This window comes from Lissotriton helveticus, chromosome 5_1 (genome assembly GCF_964261635.1).
Source record: "Lissotriton helveticus chromosome 5_1, aLisHel1.1, whole genome shotgun sequence".
NCBI classification, from domain to species: domain Eukaryota; kingdom Metazoa; phylum Chordata; class Amphibia; order Caudata; family Salamandridae; genus Lissotriton; species Lissotriton helveticus.
In genome coordinates this window covers 1,960,677,823-1,960,705,795 of record NC_136065.1, presented here as the reverse complement: position 1 = coordinate 1,960,705,795, position 27,973 = coordinate 1,960,677,823, and the positions used below count along the sequence as shown (strand labels likewise).

Genomic DNA, 27,973 nt, shown 5'->3' with positions numbered 1-27,973 from the left:
GGACACACGTCTAGGCATACCCTGCCAACTTAGGGTGAACAAAGCAAACACAAGGAGATGATGGACGGAGTGCTGAAACTTTTCAGACACTCAAACCCAGTCACAGATTTGGTTTGATACCATAATCATTCTTTAGCTCACTTCCCCACCTCAGTTCAGACCTAGCTTTCCAACCCGCGTAAGGGAAGACAAGTAATGTCCTAGTTATCCAGACATGAAATACAGGCAGCTTTCCTGCAAAAACGCACTGCAAGCCCAATTCCATCCCCCATTTTACATTAAATTGGGGAGCTAATCGATTCTTTGTCAGCTATAGTACATACTCTAGCAGGGTCTGCAATTTAGTACATAAGAACGGTCCCTTTCGTAGTGGGGAAAGGGATAGCAGATCCTGATGGCCGCTACCTCCTGGTTTTGGGCATACTGGCCTCCATCCCATTAGTGTTGGTTAATATCGATGCCCCCAATGTAGACTCCCCAGAGGTCTATACCAACATATCTACACACCTTGCCCGATTACAGCCCTCCACAATTCTAATGGGGGGTGACTTCAGTCTTTCCCCAGAACCCTCTGTTGACTCAACAGGTGAAAGTCATATTACTAAACCTCATCCCCTACGAGAAATCCTAGCACTCACACAATCACATACAGTGACTGGTGTTTTATTCAGCCCCTCACGGATCCTGGTCCAGTATCGACCATTGGTACATCACCCCAGATTTAGCACGTACAATCACGAAAATGGCGAACCTTCCCAGAACCCTCCGACCACTCTCCGGTATTACTTGCATTCATTACAGCTCACAGAGGAGACTTTCCCTCAGGCTCCCTGGCGTTTTCCTACCGATGCACTGCTGGACGAGGTATTTTGTATTGAAGTATGTGAAGTGATAACCGAAAATGTTCGCCTCAATCAGGTTACTGTACAGCATTACTCAACGCTATGGGATGCCTTCAAACCATACATCAGGGGAATATGTATGGCTAAACACTCAGGAGTGCTGTGCTTCATATGCGGTGACTTAATAAAAGTAGAGAATGCTCTTCAAGAACTAGAAATGCTCACTGAGGATACCCCCTCACTTCTGTGCAGAAAAGCTGTACTAAAACAACAATTTCCTGAACTCGCCTTGCGAGAGGTTTAATATCTGGGCAAACATGCTAAAACTCGGGCATTTGGCAAAGGCGAGCGACCGGGCTGCACCCAGGCAGGCATCCTCCGCCCGCCTTATCAGGCGGCATTCTTCACATCTCTCTAGTTAGACGAAAGAAACACCGTCACAGCAACTGAGACAATAGCTCACACATTCACAGAATACTACACCCATTTATACACGTCTCATTGCAATGCAATTGTAGATAAAAACACGGAATACTTTGATGAAATTGCGGTTGTCTGGATGGAAACAGGACTGCAACACAGTGGCGTAACGAACCTTCAGGGGGCCCCCCTGCAGGGTACGTGAAGGGACCCCCTCCGGGCTCAATCTAGAGCTCCCCACCCGAAGTGCGGTGCTACCAGGGCCCCCTGGAGGGTGAGGGCCCCCCGCACCACAGGGGCTGCAGGGGCCTGTGTTACGCCCCTGCAGCAACAATTTTTCTACGCTCCTATCATTGCAAAGAAATCTCTGAAGCACTTGATGACCTGAATGGATCACGCTCCCTGGGACTTGATGGCTCTACTGGGGCATTCCATAAGGCGTACAAAACTGAATTAGTTCCTCACTGACCAACCGAACTCAGCAGGTGTGGATGCCCCCCTTCGTTTCTTTGGCCAAGCTGCTTTCCACCGGGGTTCCACAGGGGTCTACACTAAGCCCTCTGCTGTTTAATATCTATTTAACTCCCCTGATCTTCTTGGCTGAGAAACTTGGGGCAAAAACAATAGCCTATGCAGACGACACGCAGCTGCTGTTTACCTGCCTGGCGGGGATCTGGATACCTCTGCGGTCCAGCGGTGTCTTTCCTCAGTTTTTTCCTGGCTTGCTCTGGCCCAGCTAAAACGTAATGAAAATAAGTCTGAAATACTTCTTTATGAGCAGTTCCCCCCCCCCCAACTTCAGAGAATCTTTATGGCCTCCTGATGTCCCCTCCCGGAGTGCGGCGGGCAAATCAGCCAAGAACCTAGGAGTTTCGTTTGGGGAAGACCTCAAATTTGAGGAGCATATCAAAAAACTCACTTGTGGGTGCTTCTGCACTCTGAAAGCCCTCCGTAGGTTTTTTCCCCTGCTGCCAAGGACGGCCAAAGAGACAGTGGCAAGGGCTCTCATACTCTCTCGCCTTGACTATTCTAAAGCCCTGTTCTCTGGTATTCCTGCCTATCTCACCAATCGTCTCCAAGTTATACAAAATGCAGCGGCCAGACTTCTTTTTAATATTTCAAGGCAGTCCAGTGTCCGTCAACACCTGCGCAGTCTACATTGGCTCCCGGTTAAACAAAGGGTTGTGTTTAAATCTCTCACCCTGGCGCATAGAGCCATTTACGATCAAGGACCTGCGTACCCGAGAACTCGCTTTGCCTGGTATCTGCAGAGTCGCCCATTACGGTCTTCCACCCAACACCTGCTGGCGGTTCCCCGTTTTAAGCGTTCTCGCCTTGGTGGCCAGTCCATTACTGTTAAGGCAGCTACCGCCTGGAACACTCTCCCTCTGTCGCTTCGCACCATCCAGGATTTTAATCTTTTTAAAAAAGCACGTAAAACTCACCTTTTTTAAACTACTACTGTAATTTCCAGATATCTCTCCCTCCTCTGCATTTCTACACGCCAGGATACTCCTGAGTAATTGAGCGCGCTATGAAACCTCCAATACAATACAATACTTATTTAAAGTATACACAGAATCTCTCTCACAGGGAATCCTTCCACATACAATGCGGAGAAGTGATAACCCTTCTGCTAAAGCCTGGCAAACCTTCAGAGAGATGCAAGTCGTATCGACCACTGTCGTTAGTAAACCATGACAACAAAATAGTAGCCTAAAATTTGGCTACCCCTGCTCATGGACACTATCATCTCCCCATTACAGTTGGGCTTCATCCCCAATCGCTCCACATCTGCAAATCTAAGAACCATATTTGTGGTCCTCAATCAACTCAATCCTGGCCTCCCTGCAGCAGCGGTCCCACTCGGTGCTGAGAAATCATTTGGCACGCCACAGTGGCCCTTTTTATTGGCCATGCTAAGTAAACTAGGCATTCCAAAGGACTTCCTGGTCTGTCCTTTGTACGCGAGCAACTCTATTAGCGTGCCTCAAGGTAAATGGCATGATCACGGAACAATTCACTCTCATTCGGTGTACACGGCATAGATGCCCTCTGTCCCCCCTTTTATTCATGATAGCCATGGACCCCCGTGTTCGCCACTTAGAAGAGCGCCATCTAGCGAGGGGCATCAGTTTCCAACATGACCCTCTCTTGGCATCATTGTACACAGATGATATAATGCTTTTTTATCAGGAACCCCAAATCCAATATCTCTTCTATCCACGCGAGAGGGTCCACTTTGGAGCACCGTCAGGCCTAGCGATTGATTGGAATAAATCAGAGATTTTCCCCTTATCAGATGCCGCAATTCCTATTCCCTTAGATGTCCCAATATAATGGTGTTGTGATCCCCCAAATACCTCTGCATCTACCTGCACCGCCAAAGCCTTAAGTCATACGATTCAGTTAAGACCCTGCAATCAATAAACTTTCTACCCAATCGACTACAGGATTAAACTTCCCCTCTCTATGGCAAGTCGAAAGCAATTATAAAGATGGTGGTACTCCCCGGTTTTTGATAGTTATTTTTTAACATCCTTATAATATTAACTACCGCACTCTTTGATAATCTGTGTGCCATTGCAGATCACTCCCATTACTGAATCCCTCACCAAGAAAACCGTATACATTTGTTAACTTCAAACCATGGGTGGCACCTTTGCTGAAACAGGACTACGCTCGATCATGTCTCTTTTAAAGAGGGACATAATGTCACACACATAGATAGATTTATCATGCAAAGATTGCGCAGCACACTACGTGCTACGATTCCGACCGCCCCGCTTGAGGCTCCTGACTTTTTCTCCTCCAGGCCCTGGTCATTACAACCCCAGACGGTGCACACTTGTTATCTAGCCTCTGTCAAATGGCCTCAAACCTGCAGCAAGTTGTTGATAGGGGAGCGACGGTGGCATGGGAGAGAGACTTAGGGACCTAGCTACCGGATAAAACTTGATATTATTGCTGCGAGCAGACCAGACTGGTTTCCAATAAACACAGACATAAACGTTTACATTTCAAGTATTGGCACCTATCATACACCAACCCTTATTTAATGGCCAAATTTGATTCTGCAAATCCCGTTGTTGCCCTAGATGCGCAAAAAACATGCTGACTTAATTCACCTAGCCTGGAATTGCACACATAGACTTACTTACTGGGAAGAAGTGTTCAATATCCTATTGCAAATGATCGAGGCCGAGCTGGACCTCAACTCCCCTGACGACTTTACTAGGCTTTGTCCTACCATTACCGGCTGGAGTCTGACGCTATGCTGCCATTGCACTGTTACTGGCTAAACAGCAGGTGTCCTTACAATGTTGTGCTACATCTATCCTCACTGTTTGGGGAAGGATCCGGGATCTAGTGAACTGTGACAGTATGGGAGATACCTACCCAACGCTCCAGCCCCCTCCTTCTAGGCCTAGGGACATATGGCAGCCGTTACATTCCTATTTACAATTATTCCCACTTGATGGCAGTAAGCCTAAAACAGATTAACATACATTATGTTATATTGCAATGCATATGACTCCACACACTGCAGTCACTGCACTGCCCATGGGCCAAAACCCTAAATCTTCAAACGCATACCCATGGCCTGATCACAATACTCGTGAATTAGAAACTCCCCCACCCACCTCCCGTATGTACATCAAGCACCCTCTTTCGGGTGCGTGTCTTATTGCAGCTCTGTTGATGCCCCCAACATTATACTCCTTCCTCTTAATCGCTTTTTTGTGTTAGTCCCAATGCTCTTCTATTTTCTCTTAATAGAATTAACATGGCACACCTTTAGCAGGAACACACATGGAATTAATGGTTATCTGTTGGCATAGATTGCCCCCTTGCACTTGTTTATGTATCTTCTGGATCCAGCATGATGCTTGGAAGTACAAAGTTATGGCATCTGCAATTAGATCATGTCTCTACCAGATAAGACGTTACCAAAGGTAAGTAACTTGTCCATTGTTCTATGTTGCAAGAATGAGGCATGAAACATGCCAGTCCTGCATCCTTGCAGCAGCAGTAATGCTTTCAAATACACCCAACTGAAAGTCAAGGAAGGAGATTAGTCTTCACATGGTGATATGTCAATAGACAGCGTATGCATCGTATGATGGCAATTGAAATAGGTGAGTAGCTAGCTTTTATGGCTCGCATTATATGCTTAAAGACTTGGGCATTTTTATCCAATCCACCCTTGTAATTGTTGTATTCAAGTATACAGTTGGTCTTGTGGACCTCTTCTCTATGACCCCATGCCCGGACTACGGAAGTGTTCACATTGTTAAATGCAGCAACAACGTATGCTTCCTGCATGTCTGAAAATTTGACAACTATCAACACACTGCTCTAGCCTTTTTGGAGCAAACAAGCTCGGGAGGGAATCCATTGAGGGGCTTTCTAATTGTACTGTAAGCCACAGTGCCAATTTTGAAAAGCTCACTAAACTGCTGCACATCTGCATGTAAAGTATCTGCATAAAGGTTATAACCTTTATGGAGAGATTGGGCAAGCTTCCATATGATCTCACTAATTCCTAACGTGAAAGGGCAATGTGTAGGATTTATTGTGGCTTTCTTCCCTGTATGTGCTCTCAGGCTGTACACTTAAGCAGTAGAGCGCTCTCAAAACATGTACATCTTGATGCTGTAATAAGCGCTTTTACTTGGTATGTACTGAACAGCAGTTGCCCTTTGTACGAAATCAGGGACTCGTTGACTTTTCCAGGAGTATAAACAAATACCAAACGCTTGGCAGAGAAACCACACAAGGGTGAATTTTGATCAACCTGCCATGCATTGGGTGGTCACAGGGCAATGCAGCAGAATTATCATTTAAATGCAGCATATGCTGTAAAATCGAAAACCTACCTTTACTTCTGGCCAGGGCAAAACTGAGTGTTGCCCAAACTGTATGAGTAGATCAGTAGAACTGTATGGTTGGTTTGGCACTATTTCCGTGTTCATCGTTAGGCCCAGAAATGTTTTCTATTCCCCAAGTGAAGTGGGAGTCCACAAGTGTACCCTAGAGTGAGGGATGAGTGCGCCTCAATGCGCCAGCAGAAATTTGCAGTATTGACCTTACATTCAGCATCTGCAGTGAATGGGACTATTTGAGGCTGAACTAAACTAGGACTCAACTTGTCTGTGCTCGGAGAGGTATCTGCCTGCACTCTGGATTAGTCTACCCAGTCACTGGCTCTCCACTCTACAGATTGTGCTTCGAAGGGACATAGAATGGCCATGTTCCTTCAAATAACTGGAAGATGAGTCCTTATCAGAAGGAACTCGGATTGAAAAATCACTCACAGGTTCTACTACGTAATAATAATCTTCCTCAGATGCTGCCTCACTATCTAACTTTGTCTCAGATTTGTCCTTCATTATTTGCGTTAGAGCCTCAGAATTAGTGATTCAATGAGATACCATTTCCGCTTTCTATCTAAAACTTTCTGGCCTAAGTAAAATATAGTGGTTGTCGTAGAAATTCATTGTATGTGTGTGCGTGCGTGTTTGTGTAAAAAGCACTTTGTAGTGTTGGGCCTAAGGCCCACATGGCGGCAAATATCTGACGCAGACACAGGGTAGTACTGGGCTGTAACTGGCCACGAGCACGAGCCCTCGGCCCCTTTTATTAACTGGGTCACGTGACTCGTGACACCAGTGGTGGGTGGGTGTAAAGTGTGGGTTACAGATTATTAAAGACTAGAACGTGTCCAGCAGGACACTACATTCCTCCCAAACTTTAATAAAAGTTGAGACAAAATAAGGTCCAAACCTGTGGGAGGAAAAATACAAAAATATGCAATCTCATAACTTTAGAAGGAGTCTCTTCAGCTGCTTGCTAGATGACGAACAAACAACCAGGACTCCCACATGCTGGCGACCTGCACGCTGATTACAAGCTAGCGCTTCGCACTTTTAAAAAACGCCCGTTTTTTCATTTTTGTTTAATTTTATTTTCTTATCCACTGATTTTAAGAGGGTTCCTGGCCCCTACCTGCATCATAATTGTTACTAACACCGCTGCTTAGCGGGTCCGGGTCTGTGGGCTTCAGCCTCTTGCTCGTTTTTTGGCAGCCATCTTAGGTGTGGATGTGCCACTCTAGAGGCGCAGGACCGAGCGCTCTAGTTTCGCGGACCTCCTTCGCCCGCCCTTCTTAAACCCTCCCTCTAGCGCGCAGCGGTGACGCGCAGCGGTTGCGCCATCCCTGCGCCGGAGTCGTGCCAGAGTCCTGCCCGTCTGTGCCCGTCAGCGTCCCGTAGGCGGTCGGAGCGGCGGGAGGCCTGGATTTGGGTCGACCGTGCTCTTTTAGAGCTATTATGATCTGCTACACTTCTGCGCAACTGCGGTCCCTACAGAGAGTATCGTGTGGCTGCTTCAAGGTATTTCCTGGTCGCCATAGGGGTAAGAGTAGATGTCCGGGTTGTGGCTGGTCGAAAGGCTCTGTTCCACGGTCACTTCCTTATCGGGAGGTGGCCTCGGGGAAGCATCTCTGTATGCTATTAAACACCAGGTCAGTGCGCAGTCACGCTCAGGAGCTCTTTGATCTCCTGACTGGAAAAACCGGTATGTCTGATGCTTACAGAGACCTGGTTGGGAGTTTCTTCCAACCCGGATATCGCTTCTGCGATTCCGTCAGAATATAGCATCTACAGGCAGGATAGATCGGAAGGAAGGGGTGGCGGCGTAGCACTCGTGGTGAAGAACTCTGTTGCATGTTCTATTATTCCTACTGAGGCTATTAAAGGGTCTGAGTCCCTTGCCTTTTCTTTATCCTTGGCGCCGCATCAGTCAGTGAAAGGACTGTTAGTATACAGACCCCCTGGTCCAGCAGGTACTTTTTTCGAAGAGCTCCAGTCTGTTATGTCAACGCTGGCTTTGAGAGCGGACCATTGTATGCTGGCTGGTGACTTCAACTTTCACATGGACGATGCATGGACATGGACCCAGACGTGATTAAATTATCCGATATCACGGTTCCTTTGGGCTTAGCCCCCTTTCTCTTTGAACCAACGCATGACAAAGGCCATATTTTGGATCAGGTCTTTTCTTCCTCCCTCATAGAGGTAACGGCACTTATGCTGGTTCTTTGGACTGACCACCGTCTGGTCCATTTTTATATACTGGGCAATAAGAAACCCCTGAGCAGTGCCCCCAGGCAGATAGGATCAGCGTCAAGGGCATTGCACCGGGTGACTCCAGAATTGTTGTCACAGGCACTGTGTGAACATCCATGCCCTCTCACGGGGGTTTTTGGATAGGGACTTGGAGTCCTTGCAGGCCTGGTTTGTGGACAGGTTAAATGTTCTGGCCCCTTTGAGGGCCCCCCGTACATTACCTAAACGGGCTTCTGCTCCGTGGTTCACTGGAGCGCTGCTTGCGTCTCGCAGGCAGTGCAAGGTGGCGGAAAGGGCCTGGCGAGCTCAGTACAATCCAGCTGCCAGACTCGAATACAGAACCATGATCAAAGCCTACCACCGAGATATTCTCCTTGAGAAGAAAAGCTACTTTGCTAGGAGGATTGAGGGTGCCTCGAACTTCTGCAAAGAGATCTTCACGATCGTCAGGGAATATATTGCTCCACGGTCGAATGCGGCCCAGACTGCTCCCACACAGAAGTGGGCGTCGGATCTTGCATGCTTCTTTACTGCAAAGATTAAGTTGATACAGGATTCCTTTCCATCGCGGCCGGTCGGTGCCCCCCTTTGTTCTGAGGCTGGTCCAGTCCCATCGGCTCCCCTAGGGCCAGTTTTGTCAGACTTTCCGCCTATCTCAACTGCTTCATCCCTGACACTTTTGGCCAATCTTAAATCTGGATCGCCGCTCGATCCATGCCCGGCCAAATTTTTGGCGAAGATGGCGGTGGTGGTAAATCCGCTGGTCAACCCCCTTTTGAATCTTTCTCTGAGCCAAGGTGAGGTCCCCTTGGCTTGGAAGCAAGCCATGGTCATTCCCCTTATTAAGAAGCCCGGCTTAGCCCCCGAGGTCTTGGCCAATTACAGGCCAATTTCTCTTCTTCCTGCTCTGGCTAAGACCCTGGAGAAGCACGTGCATAACGTGCTTTCTAATTTTTTGGAATCAAACGATCTGCTTCATTCCACTCAATCGGGCTTTCGCCCCAATCTAAGCACGGAGACGGCGCTGCTGGAGGTGTCTGAGACCATCAAGGAGACGCTAGACTCGGGAGGGAGAGCTATGCTGATCATGCTCGATTTGTCGGCGGCCTTTGACACCGTCCCCCATGAGGACCACAGGAGGACTACGGTGCAGGCCTTGATTGGTTCAAGACTGGACTACGCTAACATCTTATATCTTGGCCTGCCCGAATATTTCCTGCAACGGATGCAGGTGGTCCAGAATGCGGCAGCACGTGCCATCTTTGGTCTGCATAGGCGAGTCAAAGTTTCTGGTCTGCTGCAGTCGCTGCATTGGCTGCCTATCCGACAGCGGATAGCTTTTAAAGCTCTAACCCTTGCTCACAAAGCCTTCTATTCCACAGGGGCCAAATACCTTCAGAAGAGGCTCGTTTCTTATCGTCATTCCCGATCTCTGAGATCAGAGTCGAAGTTCCTTGCGATTGTCCCTCGTGTGAGGAGGGCTCGTATGGGAGGCCGTTCCTTTATGTTCCGGGCCCCTCAGCTTTGGAACTCTCTGCCCCTGACGTTACGTAGCACCCCTAACTTGCTGTCTTTCAGGAAGGGCCTGAAAACGTGGCTTTTCTCTTCTTAGATTCCTATGTTCTGTTGACCCTGCCTCTTTTTACTTTGTTGTGTTTGTCTTTTTAGGTTGTCAATAAAGCGCCGGGACACTCTTCTGAGTAGCCGTGCGCTATAAAAGACACAAAATAACAAATAACAAATAACGACGGTGGAAACTTTCAACTGAAACGTTCGTTCTCTTGGGCTCGACGTCCGGGTCCTCGATGGACGTGCTCTTCTGGACTTGCGCCATGGCAGCGTGTTCTTCAGTCCATCGAGATCTTGATCTTGGGGTGACGCCGAACAGAATGACCAGAAGGTAGACTTGATGTAGATTGTCTTTTACTAGTCCGTCGGGTTTCTTCACTGTAGGCAGCTTGGCTTCACATTGCAAAGGAGTGAGTGGTTGAAAGGCATCCTTCTCACTGGGACGCCCATCTCGTGGGTGTTCTCCTGCCACGAGATGTCCCGGAGGCCCTCTTCTTCAGGTTTCCACTGGGCAGGGTGTTCTCTGCAGCGTTGCTCCAACTCCACAAGCCGGTGTGAATGGAGGAGGCGATGAGATTACTACCATGCATCCGTAGCTCCGCCTGGAGGGTGGTTGTTGACTCTTTCCTTTGCGCACAAGTTCCCCCTTTTCCTGGGACGTGCAGGGTAGACGGCGACGGATCCATCTCTCGTGTCGGGACCCTCTGCCACCGGTGTCCCTGAGGCCTTTGCCCCTTGGATATCCACGGGCTGGTGTGGGGTGGTCATTTCTCCCTCTGCCGGGCGTCTGAGCGTTCTCCCCCTCCAGACTTCCGATCAATCCCAAAGGTGGGTGTTGCCAATGGTCCAGCCTGTTCATTCCTGCAGTCGACGGGTTGTCAGAGGACTTGTAGGTAGAGAGGCCAGTTCTTCACCTAGTACTACCGATGTTCCCCTGGACTTGTAGGCCCTTGTATTCGATGTTGTGGTGCGTGTCACCTTCTCTTCTGGTGGGTGTGCAGACTTGTCACACCTCTCCTCACCTTTCTGGATGTTGCTGTTCTTGATGGCGCCGTACCCTTCTCCTCTGTTTTCCTTTTCGAGGCGTGGTCTGGTCATCTCGCTGCTCTTGTCCTCCTGACCAGGCTTCTCCGAGCAGCGTGCACTCTGCCCGTTTCCCTCTGGTCTTGTCCTGGCTCTAGGACACTGTCTTCTTTTCCACTCTGTGACTGGACCAATCGCCGCGACCTTCTCCTGTTAATGGTTATACTTCTGGTTCTTAAGGGTGTCGAAGTTCGTTGGTTCCTTGGTCGCGGACCACGTCTTACTTGAACTTCTTGCCAGTCTGGCAGTGGTGTTGATCGGCGCAGGTGCTGATGGCTGGGGTGACGGTGGTTGCCAGCCATGTAGAGACTCGGGATGATAGGTGTTGGTGACTTGCTGCGAGTGTTGGATGTCCGGAGAGATTTGGCAGCCATGTGCCTCCGCTTTGTTGATGTTGACCTTAGGTGGCGGCTTGACACGTAGAGTGTTGGTTCCTCTCTTGCCTGTTGTGGGGCCACTGCCGACTCCATCTTGAGGCGGTGAGAGGGCGGCCGATCAGTGCTGACCTTCGCCCTTGGCATCTGCGGACGGGAGCAGGGATGCCGACTGACTCAGACTGCCGACGCTCGGGGATGGACGGTCGCCTGGGGAAGCGTTGGGATGAGACGTGGACTGCGCTTGCTGCGGCTTATGTTTGGTTCATCCGTGGGGCTGTATCCTGGGACGTCGGTCCGCCTTGGTGGCTGTCTGGCGTGTCAGGGTGTGCTTCTTGGCTGGCTGTGAGTCCCTGGTCTTCTCCCTTTGTTGGCTTGTTCAGTCCACCTGTGCTCATTCGGTCTTTGGGGTGACAGAGCTGTCACTCTTCTTTTCTTCGAGGGCGTTGCATTTGGACCTCGAGGCGGCGCTGCCGTGGCGCCGGCTTCTGCTTTTGCTCTGGCGTGCTTTGCTGGCTAGTCACTTGGTGAGGCGCTCCTTGTTTGCTGGGCGACGTGACGTCTGGTCTTGTGTCGCTGTTCGTTGGAGCACACAGTGCTGTGGCGGCCTGCCACATGGGGTGTGCGACTCCTCTCTTGCCGATCTTGGGTCGTGGCCGACTCCGTCTTGAGGCAGTGTGAGGGAGGACACCGTGGGTGGTCTTCGGCCTACTGCGGGGCTTCGCTGGGTTGGTGGAGACGTGGGTGCTTTCCTGCCTGCGTTCAGCAGTGCTCCTTTGTGGAGATGTCTCCTGAGTGCTTGCTCGTGCGTCAGGTTTACTGGTGCTGCCTTCTGTGCGCACCTGGTATAGTACGCTCCATCTTCTGGGTGCTTTCCTGGCTCGCACAGGTGTGCCTGTACACCAGGAGGAGCAGATGATGGGATGTCAGCGTTGTCGGTGGTGGCGTTGAGTGGCCACGGGTGGTGCTCTTCTGCACCAGTCTTTACTTGCGCTGTCGCAGTTCCCTTTAGATATTGCTGTCTTGGCTGGTTGTCCACTCTTGCTAGTGGGGTTGTCTTCGGCGTTGCTGTTTGAGTACATTGCAGTGGCGGGCGGTGCTCTTGCCTGTATGATGCTGGTTTGTGAGGGCACAGCTTGGGATCCTTTGGGCGTGGCAGGTGCCTGGGGGCTCTGCTGTCTTTACCGGCGTCCTGGCTGTCCTGTCCTCACATGCAGGGTGCAGAGGGCCACTCTATGAGCATTCTTTTCTAGGAGCGCGTCTTGCCGTGCCCGGTGCGGTCCGTCACAATCACTGGGTGTGAGCAGGCCGTCTTCCACGTGGTGGCGGTGTCAGGGTCTGTCCTTCGATCCCTGGTGCTGTTTGGGCTGACTGTTGCGGGTTACAGCAGGCTGGCTGCTCTGGCCAGGCGGTATTTCAGTCCTTCAGGGGATTGCGCCTCGGGGTGGGGGCAGCAGGTGGCGCTGTGGCCATTTGTGGTGGCTTGCCCTGGTGGGCTTTGGGTGCTGGTGCAGGGTTCTGTTCAGTGACTGAGCTGGGAACACTGTGTGGTTCGCTTGGTGCTATGGTGACATAGCTGCTCCTTACACTTGTGTGGGCTTAGCCTTACCACTGGGCGTGGGGCCCATCCGTGTCAGGACTGCTGTAAAGAGGGGTCCGAGATCTCCCTTGTATGATGAAGTTCCCATTCTGTCACTGCAGGCGTTCCTTCACACTGTATTAGGGTGGTGTAGCTGCAGTACCACAGGTTGCCATTGGGTGGCAGTGCAGCACTCCAGTTGCGCTGGTCTTGGTACTCGTTTTCCTTAAAGTAGGGATTGTGCAGCTCCTGCTGGCGATGTGTGCTGTGAGTCTTCAGTGAAGGTAGGTGGAGGATGCGTTTGTTTGTTGGCACTGGTCGGTGCTGCAGGCTCCTCACGGTGGGCTGTTCCTCTTCCCCCTGGGTCAGGGAGCTCATGCGGGGAAAAGAAACACTGGCTGATGTTGCTGGTTCAGGGAATATGTTGGCAGAGACAGTGACTTTTGCAGTTAGTTCTTATCGCTTCTTGTGGCAGGCGCGGTGCTGCTTGTGTTAGCCTGATGGCGCTGCAGGCACCTCGGAGGTCAAGGCAAAGGTTCTCCTTATTGAAACGGCACTCGATCCGAGCTGGCAGTGCGGGAGGGGGCATGCAGTGCTGGGAGGCCGATTGTCTCGATCCCGGTTGGTGTTTGCGCTACTTCACGCATTCTTGCACAGTATGGCAGACTGCTCCTGACTGTGCCGGCATTGCAAACAGATTGCAGGGGGTATGTCCATTGCTCCTGAGTATCGTGGATTCTCTCGCTCCCCCTCGGTGCGGATGCTTCTTGGTACAGGGATTAGGGTCGGCCTGAATTTTGCTTGTCCGAAGTGGAGGCCGCTGGCAGTCTCTTTTGCGGCCTTGGTGCAGTCGCGCATCGTCCTGCTGACGCTCTTCCTGTGTCCCTGGCGGAGGTTGTGGCAGATGAATCTGAGGTCGGCGAGAGGTGGCAGGGCTGCGTGCTCTCACCTCTGTCCCGGAGTCTTCGGGCCTCACAGCTCTAGCAGCGCATGAGCTACTCCTCGCCCCTCAGGGGGCTCCGATGGGGCAGTATTCTCTGTTATGGTGAGTCCCGCAGTGCTGGGCAACGACGGGCGGTGCAGGGTGTGGCGTGGCATGTGGAGCTGGGTTTGTCGCAGCGCATCCCTTGTGCAGCAGACGCAGGGTGTGCAGTTGGCAGAACGGTGCTTTTGTTCCGAGGTAGCAGGGTCGCTGTACGGAGATGGTCGTGGGCCCTTTAATTGCGGCGGCGATTGCCTGAGCGCGGCGGCGGCCATACAGTAAGCATGGTGGGGAGACTCACGCTTTCATCGGTGTGTAGGTGGCCGCTGCGGGGTGTTCGTCCACACACTTATCTTGCCATAACTGCCATTGGTGAACGATAGCCAGGCGCCGTGTCACCCTCCTTACGGGCAGAGGGCCGCGTGGCGAGGGCGAGGTTGAGCCCAACCGTCCCAGCAGTCACGAGTGGCAGCTCATTTCGTCGTCATCATCCCTGAAGTTGAACGGGGACAAAACAGAGCTGAAGCTCTTAGGCCCTGCAGATCTGGCCCTCCCTCCCTCTCTGTGGCCTACCTGTCTAAGCCCCCCCACTCCCCAAAGATAACATCAAGAGCCTTGGAGTGTGGCTGGATAGATCGCTATCCTTCAATACGCAAGCCACAAAACTTTCAGCTACCTGTTTTGGTATCATGAGGGTGCTAAATAAAATATTTCCCCTCCTTCCCATGGAAGCCAAACAGGTAGCCATTCAAGGTCTCATACAATCACCCCTTGATTTTAATAATGTACTCTACCTCGGCACCCCAGAATACACCCTACGCAGGCTGCAGATTGTACAGAACTGCGCAGCGCGTCTACTGCTCAAAATCCCCCGTAGACGCTCAGTGAAGGCCGGACTGACTAGCCTTCATTGGCTTCCAATTCGGCAGAGAGTTTTGTTCAAGGCATTATGTATAGCCCATCAAGCCTTCTGGAACATGGGCCCCAGTATCACCCGTGATCTGGTTACCCATTACACCCCAAACCGAAGTCTTCGCTCCAGCCAGACCTTCTCGGCAGTGGTGCCAAGAATAAAAAGATCAAGATCTGGTGGAAGGACGTTCGCATATAACGCGTCCAAGACTTGGAACACTCTTCCACTCCATCTCGGAGCTAACCCTAACCTCACGGTGTTTCGCAAGCAATTAAAGACTTTTCTGTTCACATCCTCTTACTAATTGCTTGTCCCCCCTCCTTTGCTTCAGTGGGTTTGTGGCTATCTTAGCGCTTGGACGCCTCCGGGCAACAATTTGCGCTCTATAAATCAGCAAGTTTACAAGTTCCTCCTCGCGAGGGAGGACAGAGCACTGAGCGGCAGGCGTGTGCGGGGTTGGCTACCCGCCTCGTCGCCAGTGTAGTGTTGGGCCTAAGGCCCACATGGCGGCAAATATCTGACGCAGACACAGGGTAGTACTGGGCTGTAACTGGCCACGAGCACGAGCGCTCGGCCCCTTTTATTAACTGGGTCAAGTGACTCGTGACGCCAGTGGTGGGTGGGTGTAAAGTGTGGGTTACAGATTATTAAAGACTAGAACGTGTCCAGCAGGACACTACACACTTATCTAAGTTAACGCATCAAAGAACTTCATCAAAAAGATCACTGCTGCAAAGAACAGCTCCAAAGATGCTTCGAGAAAAAAAAAAGCTAAATTATTTCAAGTTGCAACACACCTAATAAGGCAAAATCATATAATGCCAAATTTTTCCCTGATACTAGGAGAAACCTCGTAGATTGAAGTGCACAGCGTAGAGCAAAGCTGCAGCTACTGATTAGTTATGCGATTCACATTTGCACATATCGTTGGGTGTGGGAACCTCCAGTGGGAGCACCAGAACGTCCCCCAGCCCGCCGACAAGGATGATTCGTTGACGTCCTCTGCACTGCAGCGGTAGCACGGTGAATGTCAATGGGTCGACCTCCACATTAAGGTGGTTACTAGGTTAAAGTACTTTCTCTTTTTTATAACAAAACATGGACATTGATTTGCTTGCTGCTCGTACTATAGTCAGTTCTGAGTCGATAACCTTACATAACCTGGATCTCTTCACTTTGCTACCTTGAGCACGGAGTACTAAAGGGGGTTTGTTATTCAGTGAAAAAGGCCCTTATTGACAAACTTGGTCCCCAGTAGTGCCATTACCTAATAACCTTGGGATGTAATAAGTAATGCAGCTGTTGCTAACTCTGTGTTTGCTAAAGAACAAGGTTTGCTACTGCTATATCACTTTTTCTTTTGTTCTAATGCCATTGCATGATTCTGAGCGGGTTTTCCACATCCCAAAGTAGATTTAGAAATGATTACCAATGTGGAAGGGGCTTGTTTTAGGTGTTTTATCCAGACTGCGAATCAGCAACATGTGTATCAATGTTTTCCAATAGTTCTTCCGGTTGCAAGCCATTAATCAGGTACTGACTTTCAAGTTGTGATGGTATCTTATTAGCAAAACAGAAGGTCCCTTTGAATGCCTTCCTCTTTAAAAATGCGAGTGGCCACTTTAGAAGGAGTAGGTAATTGTCCACTACCAGCTCGCACTTAGGTTTTTCAAAATGAAAACTAATTAGGCAGGTTGTTCTGCAATCCCCTGCAATTGCCCGTTTTGGGAACTGACCTAGTAGTACATAGGTCGATTTGCAAAATCATATTGTATTTGCAAAAAGGGTGCACAGTTTGCGACCGCTTTTTGTAAATCCAATCTTAGTACATCTGGCCCTTAATTCCTTATTTTAATCCATGCATTTTTCCATAATGCTGTCTTCTTATGTATCAGAACATTACCCGCTTTTGTCACAAACATTCAAGTGTTTAATATTTTCTCAGTAGTAAGCAGCGGAGCATTTGAATTTTTTTTTACATATGAATAGTTTATTTATGATTATTTCCTTTATTTTGTTAATGGCCTAGGGGAATTTTACTAAGTGAATTCTGTTCTAAATATTTCTTTTTGCATGATGCATTTCTTAAATAGTTTTTTTTCTCCTATCTAGACATACAATTGGCACTGTTTATATTGTTATCATTTTTATGCGAAGTCAAGAGATGGAGCTGAGATGTATTGCACCTTATTAGATACTGAATTAACTGATGGATTGTTAGCAATATGCCATCCAGCACGAGCAACAGCTTTACAGTGATTCCTAACCAAAAGTACAGGCGCAGCACCCGTCGATCTAACCAGCTTCTCAGCAATGCAAATGTGGACTTTCAGCATCTTACAGCACTTGGCTTCTTCCAAACACTGCCTCTTGAGATTTTTCACATGGTGCTGGAGTACCTTTCAGGTGAGAGCTGAAGCCAGCAATGGGACACTTTCACTTCACAATGGACCAAACATTGTTTTCTTAGTAAAAGAAAGTAGTTTGTCTTCTTTTCACAACATATTATATTGAAATTAAAATATATTTTCTACTATGAATGATTTTTACCAGTTAAGATGACAAATACCAGGAAGGGTCACATTTTTCACTTAAGAAAACATCCTGGCCTCGTTTATGAACTTCTTTTCCACCAGGAACCTCCTGATTGAAAACAGTCTAACGCTTCACCTCTTTTATAATGTGAATGAACATACAGTTTAACGTCTCACATTTTTTTGATGTAAATGAAAGAAGGGGCAACTCTGCATAGGCTTCAAGAGCTGCTATTACATTTAAAGCTTTAAAATTATGTGTTTGTAAAAATATGTATTTTTGATTTCCAATGTTATGCATTTTAAAGGCCACAGAGAATGGAATGGACCTGTGCTGCAGCCTTTATCTTGATATGTATTGTAGAGGCTGGAGTAGGGGCTTCTTACATCTTGTTGGGTTAAAGGAATATGCTTCTAATCTCTTGCCTTATGTAACTCATACGCATGCATTAATCATACACAGTACATTCACATCCTTTCACATATCACTGTTGCTTTAGTGTTGATCGGAACCTGCTTCGATCATGATAGGTAATTCCTGATGAGTCAATCTCCATTTTCTGAGGGTCCTTTTCTAGGCTTTTTTCTTACTGTTCTTCTACAATATCTGTTATTCAAATCAAATAGTTTATCTGTCGTGGGAAACTCTCGATTATCCATAAATAAATTACTTGGATTTACATGTTGGATTCCCAGGATCACTTTCTTATAAATACATTTTTGTTATGAAACAAAACCGTAGGCTTACTCCACTAATCCAGACGTCCTCTGGCCTCCACGGTACCGGGTCCGTGACCGAGCTCGTCGCTTCCATACGGAATTAGTCTCCTTAAGATTCCCCCAATGAGCTTGCAGGTCTTCACGGTTCTGAATGAGGGTAATTACCACCTTGGAAAGACGGATTCCCGCAGATTTGGGCCTCGCCCTTCGGTGCTCCAGTGCTGAGCTGTTACTCCGCCGCCATCTTGGCCACGCCCCTACATTTGTTTTTAAAAAAGGGTTTGAGTAGTGATGTTCTCAGCCAAATAAATAGCAAACCTAATTTGGTTAATTTGATGCACTTTTTAAAGGAGTACAAAAGAAAATGTTGCTGCTTATAGGCATATTTTGAGTTCTGCGTGGGTGCGCAGGAGGAAAGTCTTCGGCGCAGATGGCCCGCATAGAGGACCGGAGGCCGAGGGCAGGAGTCTTGGGGCTGGAGGAGTCAGCCAGCCCCCAGGAGTGTGCTGTGCAGCCCGGATTGCGAGGTGCACGCGCCGGAGCTGAAAAGAGGCCCACCATGGAGCAGAGTACTCCCGAAGTCCTGAAGCGGCGGAAGGCGGTGACTGCCGAGAACATCCCCTCGTGCGGCTAAAGGTCTGTGTGGAACTGCCTCGAGGGAGGAGAGGCGAGAGGAGTGAAGTCTGCAGCAGCGATGGTCCGTCCCTGTAGGCCCAAGATGGTGGCGAAGGACCCATCCCCGGGAGGTTAGAGGTGGATAGCGCAGAGCGAGGTTCCTCGGACATCATAAGCGCCCTAGTGATAACCAGGAGGAGCGGTGCATGTACAGGGCCCCTGGGGAGGAAACGAGTGCAGACGAGCCACAAGGCAGTGACCGGCTCATAAGGAAGGGGGGCGGACCCTGTAGCAGCGGACACGGGCTATCGGAGCCTGAGCGTAACGATAGGAAGGAGCCACACTAGGCCAGATCTGGAGGTCAGGAGGCCAGGAATCAACAGAGGAGAGGGCACAGAGCTCCGGTGGGCGTCCCACCAGGTGTTGGCCTACGTCCTGGGTAGCAAGGGAACCCATAGATTTCTAGAATGGCCTCAGGTTGGACCAAAAAAGACAGCTCTGTCAAAGAAATACTGGGAAAGCCAGGCCCCAAAAGAACCAAGGCCCGGGCTGCCTCCCCCACTGGAGCTATGGGTGACATGGCCTTGTTCGAGTCGCTGGACAACATCATGGAGCCGGTCATGCGCCACTTCCTGGAGCAGCTGTTAAGAGACAACTTTGCGGCCACGGACATTACAACCCTAAAGTCCTATCGAACGGAATTAGGGGATAGGGTGGATGCCTTCGAACAGAATGGTGACAGCAGAGAAGAAGAAGTACACAAGCATTCCCAAGAGCGCTTGGAGTTAAGAGACAAGAACAAGGAGCTATACATTCGACTTGAGGATTTAGACAACAGGTGCCGACGCTCTAACATCCGAATCAAGGGGGTTCCGCTCCAGGCAGTCATTGGGAGCCTGGAGGAGTTCGTGGTTCGGCTCTTCAAGCATGTAACACTGTAATTGAGGAACAAAGAAATACTCTTGGATCACACTTACAGGGCATGGCGGGCAGGTTCGGGGCCAGGACAACTGTAGGATAGTCTCACATGTCTACACTCCTACGCGCAAAAGGAGACAATCATGGTGGCGACTCCTGATACAGTAGGGATCACCTTTGAGGGGTTGCAGGTGGGCATCTTTCAGGAATTATCAGCGGCCACCCTCCAACGGTGCAAACTGATGCGGCTGGCCATCTCCTTCCTGAGAGAGAAGGGAATCTGCTATAGATGGGCCCCCCTTTAGGCTGTCTTTTGTTTGACAACGAGAAACACATACAATATGAAAACTAGAGGAGGCGAAGTAGAAGCTGGGCCTTGAGGTGGCCAAAGAGGCGGATCTGGAGAATTCACAAAACTCCCAGAAGGAACGCTCTGTTAGAGGATCAAGCTGTTGTCAATGAAAAGGGAAAAAACTAGTGTTGAAACCGACGTAGGCCGAAAGCACGAAAGAAAGGGAGGCACTACTGCGGCAACTACAGGAACGTGAAGAAGAGAATGAGACGGGGTTCTTAATTCCGGGGTTAACATTGCTTGACTCCCATGCCACTGCTATTGACAACAGTCTAGAGTCTTCCAGAGGCGATGGCCTCGCCCGGCAGAGACCCCTCGCCCCCTTGGGAGTGCCTGAAACATGGGTACGGCCAGTCGCGATTGGAGATATCCTTTCCCGAGTATCGGACCACAGTTTGTTGATTGGTTCTTTCTTTTTTTTTCTTTTCAATATGTTGTCGTTTTTCTTCTTTGCTCTTTCTAGGGTGGAAGTGGTAGTGCCACCCATGGGATCTGAGGTATTGGGAGGCAGGAAGGGCCCACCGGGGAATGATGCAGCCCAGGATGTCGACCATCCGGGGGCAGGCCCCCCCGCTCCCCTGATGCATGTGGTTCCTGTGGGGCCGGTTATGGGGAAGGGAGGTTAGGGTAATGCAATCAGTCAGTACCCTAGAGGTGGTAACTCTAGGATGATCAGGTGGAAGTTCCCTTCTCCCCTGGCCAGTGAATCCATTGTGGGACAGGAGTGTGCAGTGTGCCCCCCAGGTGAATGAAGGGGGTGTCCCGCCCTTTGGTCCGATAGTCCCCATTTGTTTGACTATAAACACTACCTTGCGGTAACCCTATTTAGCTAGATCGGGCTGATTTATGCTCTTTCCCCCGCTGCCGCTTAATATCCCTAATCATAACTATGCAAGGTCATCCTTTTAAGATATTGAGCATCAAAGTTAAGAGGCCTCAACGCCCCCACGAAGCGGATAACCCTTCTCAACTTTCTCAAAGAGTCAAAATGTGATGTTTGTCTCCTACAGGAAACACACTTAGCTCGAGCAGATCGGAGACGCCTTAGATCAAGATGGTTCAACAGGCAACACTTCTCATCCACAAAAGGAAAACAGGCGGGAGTGGCCATTTTACTTGCCTCTCATTTCCTGGGGAGGGCCCTAGTGGTACAGGCATAGATACCGGGTAGATTGCTGTCCCTGCAGATAGAACTCGGGGGCCGCACCTATACCATTGCTTCCATTTATGCCCCTAACGATACTCTAGAAGCCTTTGTTAGGCAGGCCCTGTGAGAGGTTATGACTTTCCCAGACAAAGTCTTAATAATAGGGGAGGGCTTCAACATTGTGTAAGACTCCCAGAAGGATAGATCAGTCTCAAGGACAGGTAGAACAAGGGCGCTCCCAGAAGCAATGAGGAGCTGGCTGGCGGAGATGGGTTTGGTGGATGTGTGGCACGGGAAACATCCTTTACAACGAAACTTTTACAACGCAGTGCTTTTACAACGCAGGTTTTACAACGAAAACCATTACAACGCATTGCGCTCGGGGGCGCTCTAGGATAGGGAATAGATTTAATTTACTATCCAACACCTTCCCTAGTGTCCACGGGGACTGGAGTTGGAATAGTAAATTAAACTATTCACTATCCAGCACCCCAAAGCGCTATGCGTTGTAAAGGTTTGCGTTGTAATACTTGCGTTGTAACAGCATGCGTGGTAAAAGCATGCGTTGTAACGTCATACATCCGTGTGGCGCCTGCGTTACCCAGGGGCAAGCGAGTTCACTTTCTTTGCGGCAGCACACCAGACCTATGCGCGTCTAGATGTTTTCCTGGTTTCCTCTCACACGTCCCAAGTGACGACAGCGATGGCAACTGGAGCTGCAGCACTTTCTGACCACTCCCCATTTCACTCTCAGTGCAGTTATCCGGGTTCCTTGGCCCCGAGAGGCCGTGGCGCCTAAATGCTAGGTTACTTACATATGAACATAACGTAGATCAGATCTGGAAAGCCATTCATGGTTTCCTGGAAATAAATGATGACGGCTTGACATCAGCTATGCTACTGTGGGATACTCTCAAAGCGGTACTTAGGGGACAGTTTCTGACTATTTAGGCCAGCTTGAACAAGGACAGGAGGGCTAAACGTGAGACCCTGGAGGGCAAGGTTAAAGAGCTGGAGGTGGTACATCAAAGGATAGGAGCGGTCCGAACGAGGCACCAATTGACGCTGGTGCTGAAACAACTAAAAGCACTTGATTATGGACCTAGCCGAATATGCACTGGTGCGCACAAAACAGACTTATTATGAAGGTTGGAGCAAGGCGGGCAGACTCTTAGCACATAAACTGCGTGCACAGGTGGAGCAGCGTTGGGTTGTGGAGATTGAGGGCCAGGGACGGGAGGGGTTGTGAACAGATGACAGCATCGCGGGGGAGGTTGAGAGCTTTTACTCCAGCCTCTATACGACGGAGCAGTTGGACGGTGAGGCGGCAGGGAGATTCGTGGCCGGAACCCCAGTGGTGCAGATTTCTGCACAGGAGGCGTCCAGACTGGACGTTGACTTCATCTCGGATGAGGTGTCTCGGACTATACGGTGACTACCCTCCGGCAAGGCCCCTGGAGATGATGGATTTTCTCCCGAATTTTATAAAATGTTTGTGGCCGAGCTCTCTCCCCTTCTTGTTCGCCTCTACAACTCATTTAGTGAGACATAGTGTTAGATTTGGGAGTCTCTAGTTGGCAGAGGTATTTACCTTTGACCAAATAGGGACCCTTGCCTCTAGTCAGGGTAAGGGGGTACTCTCCTAAAATAACCTCTGCTCACCCCCTTGGTAGCTTGGCATGAGCAGACAGGCTTATCTCAGAGTCAGTGTGTTAAGCATTTGTGAACACATACAGTAACCCAGTGACAACACTACAGATGGACACCACACAAGTTGTAGTATAAAAATAAGTATTTTTATATAGACTTAACACGAGACCACAAATGACAAAAATCCACAATATTATACTTTAAATATGGTAGAAATAGCTCAGTTCTCTTAAGATGTAAAATGCGACACTTTGAGTTCAATGTACCTTTGGATGCGTAACACTATACAAAGAAAGTGTTGCAGGGAAGGTGATGCGTGGGTTCCTTACACACAAGAATGGTGATGCGTCGGGTCCCTACCGCTGCGTAGGGGAGGCGTTGGTTCTTCTCTGCGAGGGGAGGTGATGCGTTGGTTTCTTACTGCACTTCTGTGGCAATGCGGCCCGCAACGCTGTGATGCGATGAAGATCCAGTGAAATGAAACAAAGATGGCGTCTTCTCTTGGATGCGACGTGATGCGTGCACAACCGACGGCGACTCAACGATTCTTCTGAGCAGCAACAGGCCTTGTGACACGCTTCCCAGTGATGCGGCGGCGTCTGATGCTACGTCGATCCTCTTCTCCGGTGGTGCGAGGCGCTTCGGCGATGATGCAACAGCTTCAGCGGCGGTGACCCGCTTCTCCGGTGGAAGTGACGTCGATCCACCTCTCCGGCAATGCGATGACAACGGCTGCGACCCGCTTCTTCGTGAGTCACGCTTCCAGCTCCTTGCGACACGCAGTCCCTCAGAAAGCCCAACACAACTGCAGGCACTTCCAAAGAACTCTTGGGGAGCTGGTGGGTGAAGTCTGTTGTCCCTGAGACTTCAGCAGGAGGCAAGCTCTTTCTCAAGCCCTTGGAGTTCCTTCCCAAGTTGATGAAAGTGCACACAACGTTCCTCTGTCCTTCCTTTGGCAGTCAGGCAACCACTGCAGGTGAATACCCCAAGCAGCACTTCAGCTTAGGGATAGTCTCTCCTCAGTCTCTCTAGTTCCTCTCCTCAGCAAAGGTTTCTTCTTGTTTCCCAAAAGCAATCTAAAGTGCTGGGGTCTGGGTCCCCCTTTTTATACACAGTTTCTCTTTGTTCTCTGAAGGCAGAGAGGCCTTTGCCTAATCCAAACCAGATCTGGTTAGTTCTGGAGCACTCTGTTTACTTGTCTCCTTCTTTCCTTTCACAGTGCAGGGTAGAGACATCAGACATACCACAGGAGGTGGAGCCAGCATTGTGGAGGGAAGGCACAGCCCTATTCAGGTCCCAGGTGCAACCCTTCCCACCCATCTTCATCTAGATCTCTCTATTCATCCTTGTGCTGTCTCACCCTGTCTCCTGGAATCCCCCAGCCCCCGTCACTCAAACTCCAGACAAGGAATACACAACCTAGCAGAGGCAGGCTTGGATGATTAGACAAGAAAATACCTACTTTCTAAAAGTGGTATTTTCAAACACAGAATGATAAAACCAACTTCACTAAAAGATGCATTTTACCATTCTGAGTTCAGGCATACTAAATTCGAATTTCTATTATGTTCCCTGAGTCCGTTACGGTTTATAAAATGTAATAATCTAACTGCCCATTCTGGCCTAAGGGGAACAGTAGCCTTGCAATAGTGAAAAACAAAAATGGTTGTAATTCACTATTAGGACATGCCACACACATCAGGGTTTGTCCTACCTTTTACCTACAATGCACTCTACCCTTGGGCCTACCGTATGGGTGACTAATATGCAGAAAAGGGAAGGTTTAGGGACTGGCAAGTGAGTGCACTTGCCTAGTCAACATGGCAGTACTAGAATGCGCATAGGCTCTGCAATGGCTGACCTGAGACATACTTTTACAGGGTGCTTCTGTGGGTGGTACAACCAGTGCTGCAAGCCCACCAGCAGCATTTGGTTTACAAGCCCTGGGCACACTCAGTGCACTGTACTAGGGTCTGACCAGTAAGCCAAATCTACCAATCATGGAGTCACTAATCCATACATCAATTTACCATAGGGAGCACTTGCACTGTGGCACTGGACAGCAATTTAGATTTAGCTTCAGCGCCGAGACACCTATGGGTAATTGTAGCGCTTTAAAAATTGCAAAAAATAAATAAATAAATAAATCTAAAACCAGTAAAAAATGGCAACAGCAAAAAATGGAAGGAAGACCCACACCAAGGTGCTAGGTCTAACAGATAGCCTTTCTCCCACTATGCATATGGCCTCCTTTATTGTCCTCCCAAAACCTGGTAAGTGTCATGCCCCAAGATCCCTGAGGTGCTGTCCCTTTAAGAAAAGACTCTATAAATGCATGCAGAGCCCTTGGAGCAACGCTTTACGTTCTGGCGTCAAGCTCCGTTATTGCAGTTCCGTTGTGTTCCCGTTTTGCCTGACTTCCTGCTGGTCCTTCTGAGACCGGGTTTTCCTTCGTCCTCAGTTTCTGAAGTTTTCTGGCTCTCTTTGCTGTTCCGTGGCTTACGCCTGTTTTACGGAACCTTGTTTGCTTTCCCCTGCTCCGCCCGACGGCCGGGCTTGCTCTCCGCCGTCCGGCCGGGCAGTTGTTCCCGCGACCTCCATTGTTCTCCTGCTCCGCCCGACGGCCGGGCTTGCGCTCCGCCGTCTGGCCGGGCATTAGTCCCGGCAATTCCCCATTGCTCACCTGCTCCGCCCGATGGCCGGGCTTAGCTCCGCCGTCCGGCCGGGTATTAATCCCTGCTGTTAGCCCTGACACTTACCTGCTTCCTCTGACGGCCGGGCTTAGTCTCTGCCGTTCAGCAGGGCACTCTTTTAGGTATTTAGGTTTGTTACCTTACTCCCCCACCTGGCGGCCGGGCCTTGTCTCCGCCATCCGGTGGAATCCCTTCCATATTTTGCCCGTTACTTACCGCTTGGCTGTACCCCGATCTATTCCCTTCACTTCCTGTATTCCTGGTCATCTACATATTGTGTGTTTGGGGTTTTCTTGCGTGGACTCGGGTGAGGCGCAGATTTTCCTCTTCACTACACAGAATCACGGTAACAGCGCTATGCGCTACACTTATGTTTTCTTTGTCTTGTGCCTTGATTAATTTTACATTGTGTTTGAACAGACATTGTCTTGTATCATTGACGGTCAGATAAACAGAGTTGTGATTATCAGAGTCCTGTCCAGTCCAAGGCATTATAGACGCTGGTGTAGGAGCCTTCTACAGGTTACTATAAGAGCTCTACAAATCAGACATCTACAAGCTCTCAGCTATATTGAATAGTTACCATTGTTTCTTGCTCTTCATATACTAGCTAGAGCTGAACCTTTTCAGGGATTACATATCTACTCTACAAACGTAGCTTACGACTTGTATGGTATGTAAATATTATGTACAACAAATAGTGACGCTGTTGTGTGTATGTTAACTGAGGTTAGAAAGTCTGTGTTTTCTTTCAGCCCTCACATCCAACAGAAGTCCTTGCAGTTCTTCTACCACTTACACACAGAAGATTACAGCCACAGTCTTTGTCTTCCCCGCCTTTCCTTGTTTTGTCTCCCTGTTTTCCCCTGGCGAGCCTCTCGGTACTCTAGTGTTTGATAGAGTCGGAAGGCCGTAGGGGAAGGCTGTGGATTGTCTTCGGATACCTGACGCTCCTGCGGAACCTGCCTGGAAACCATTACAGTAATGGATCTCAAGAAATGCGCGTTGTACAGGCCTGTCTCCCTGCTGAACGTAGATTTGAAGATATTCACAGGCATGCTGGCGGCACAGTTTGCTCGGTTTATGCAGGGTCTGGTGGACCCAGATCAGTCTGGGTTTATACCGAAAAGAGGCTGCAGCGATGGGACCAAGAGGCTCTACCATATCTTGGAGAAAGGCACAACGTACACAGATTCCGACTTTGGTCCTGTCGGTGGATGCAAAGAAAGCCTTTGACAGGGTCCTTTGGCCACATCTACAGACGGTCCTCTCTAGATATGGGCTTGGGAAAAGGTTCCAACGCTGGGTCCTGTGTAACTATTCCCTTCCGGAGGCAGAGTTGAAGGTAAACAGTGTCTTATCCCCCACCTTTAGAGTTTTGCGGGGGATAAGAGAGGGTTGCCCCCTGTCCCCTTTATTATTCGCATTGTAAATGGAGCCCTTTGTGGAGCAAATTTGCCAGCACAAGGGCATCACCGGACTCAGCATGGGAGACGGAGCACAAAACTGCGCTGAATGCCAATGACGTGCTGCTGATACTGACAAATCTGTTTACCTCTCTACCTCCGCTTCTCAAGGAAATCACACATTATGGCGAGGTGCCTGGTTCAAAGTTAACCTACAAAAACACAAACCATCAGCTTGACGATCCCCAGTGTAGATCGATCGCGGCTGGTGGAGGAGTTTCCATTTGAGTGGGTCCCTGGGGGGGTTGACGTATCTGGGTCTGAGGATCCTCCCTACCCCCGAGCGCACAGCGAAAGAAAATTATGCGGCCTTACTCACCATGACTAGATCGGAGCTGTTGAAGTGGAAGGCACACACATTGTCCTTGCTGGATAGGTTAGCAACGATCAAAATGACTTCCGCATATTTTATATGTCATGCAAACACCCTACAGCCCCCTGCCAAGGTGTTATCCCAACTACAGCACCTAATGTGTGATATTATAAGGGGGGGAGTGGAGAGGGGGGGAGTTGAAAGCGCAAATGGCCAGCAACCAGATTTATCTGAAGCAGAAAGATGGAGGATTGGGTATACCACACTTAGAAAGATATTATCAGGCGGCCTAACTCCGATATATGAATGAATGGTAAAGGCTAGCATTGGAGCAGCATTGGTGCTTTATGGACCGCACGGTCGCTGGGATTCACGTGTGGATCGTGCCATAGCTCCCGAAGATTGTACATCTTACCAGTAAATAGGGCAACAACAGGAGCGTGGGACAAGGTGCAAGTAAAAAGATTTCTATCCACCCCCACTTGTCCCCTGATCCCCTTTATAGGACATCAGGAATTACCACCAGCAACTACTGGATATGCTTACATTAAGTGGCAAGAAGCCAATTGCAAGTAAGTTGGGTACCTATTTGACAAGGACGATGTGTTGGAATTTGAGAAGTTGTGCGTCAACTATGACCTTTTGAGAGACTCTTACTGGCAATACATTGCGC

General features: G+C 49.5%; 1 protein-coding gene across 8 annotated transcripts in view; it reads left to right on the top strand.

The window, feature by feature from the left end:
- The window catches only part of FBXO47 (F-box protein 47), a 1,641,665-nt gene that overhangs the window by 136,073 nt on the left and 1,477,619 nt on the right, over nt 1–27,973 (top strand). For 7 of the 8 annotated variants that reach the window (XM_078645633.1, XM_078645631.1, XM_078645626.1 and 4 more), the window contains exon 2: nt 17,005–17,298. In XM_078645633.1, the coding sequence (XP_078501759.1) occupies nt 17,118–17,298 (181 nt within the window). In that variant the 5' untranslated portion in view covers nt 17,005–17,117. Of the gene's footprint in view, nt 1–13,940; nt 14,043–17,004; nt 17,299–27,973 lie in introns of those variants that run through there. The other variant, XM_078645629.1, reaches the window with a different exon arrangement.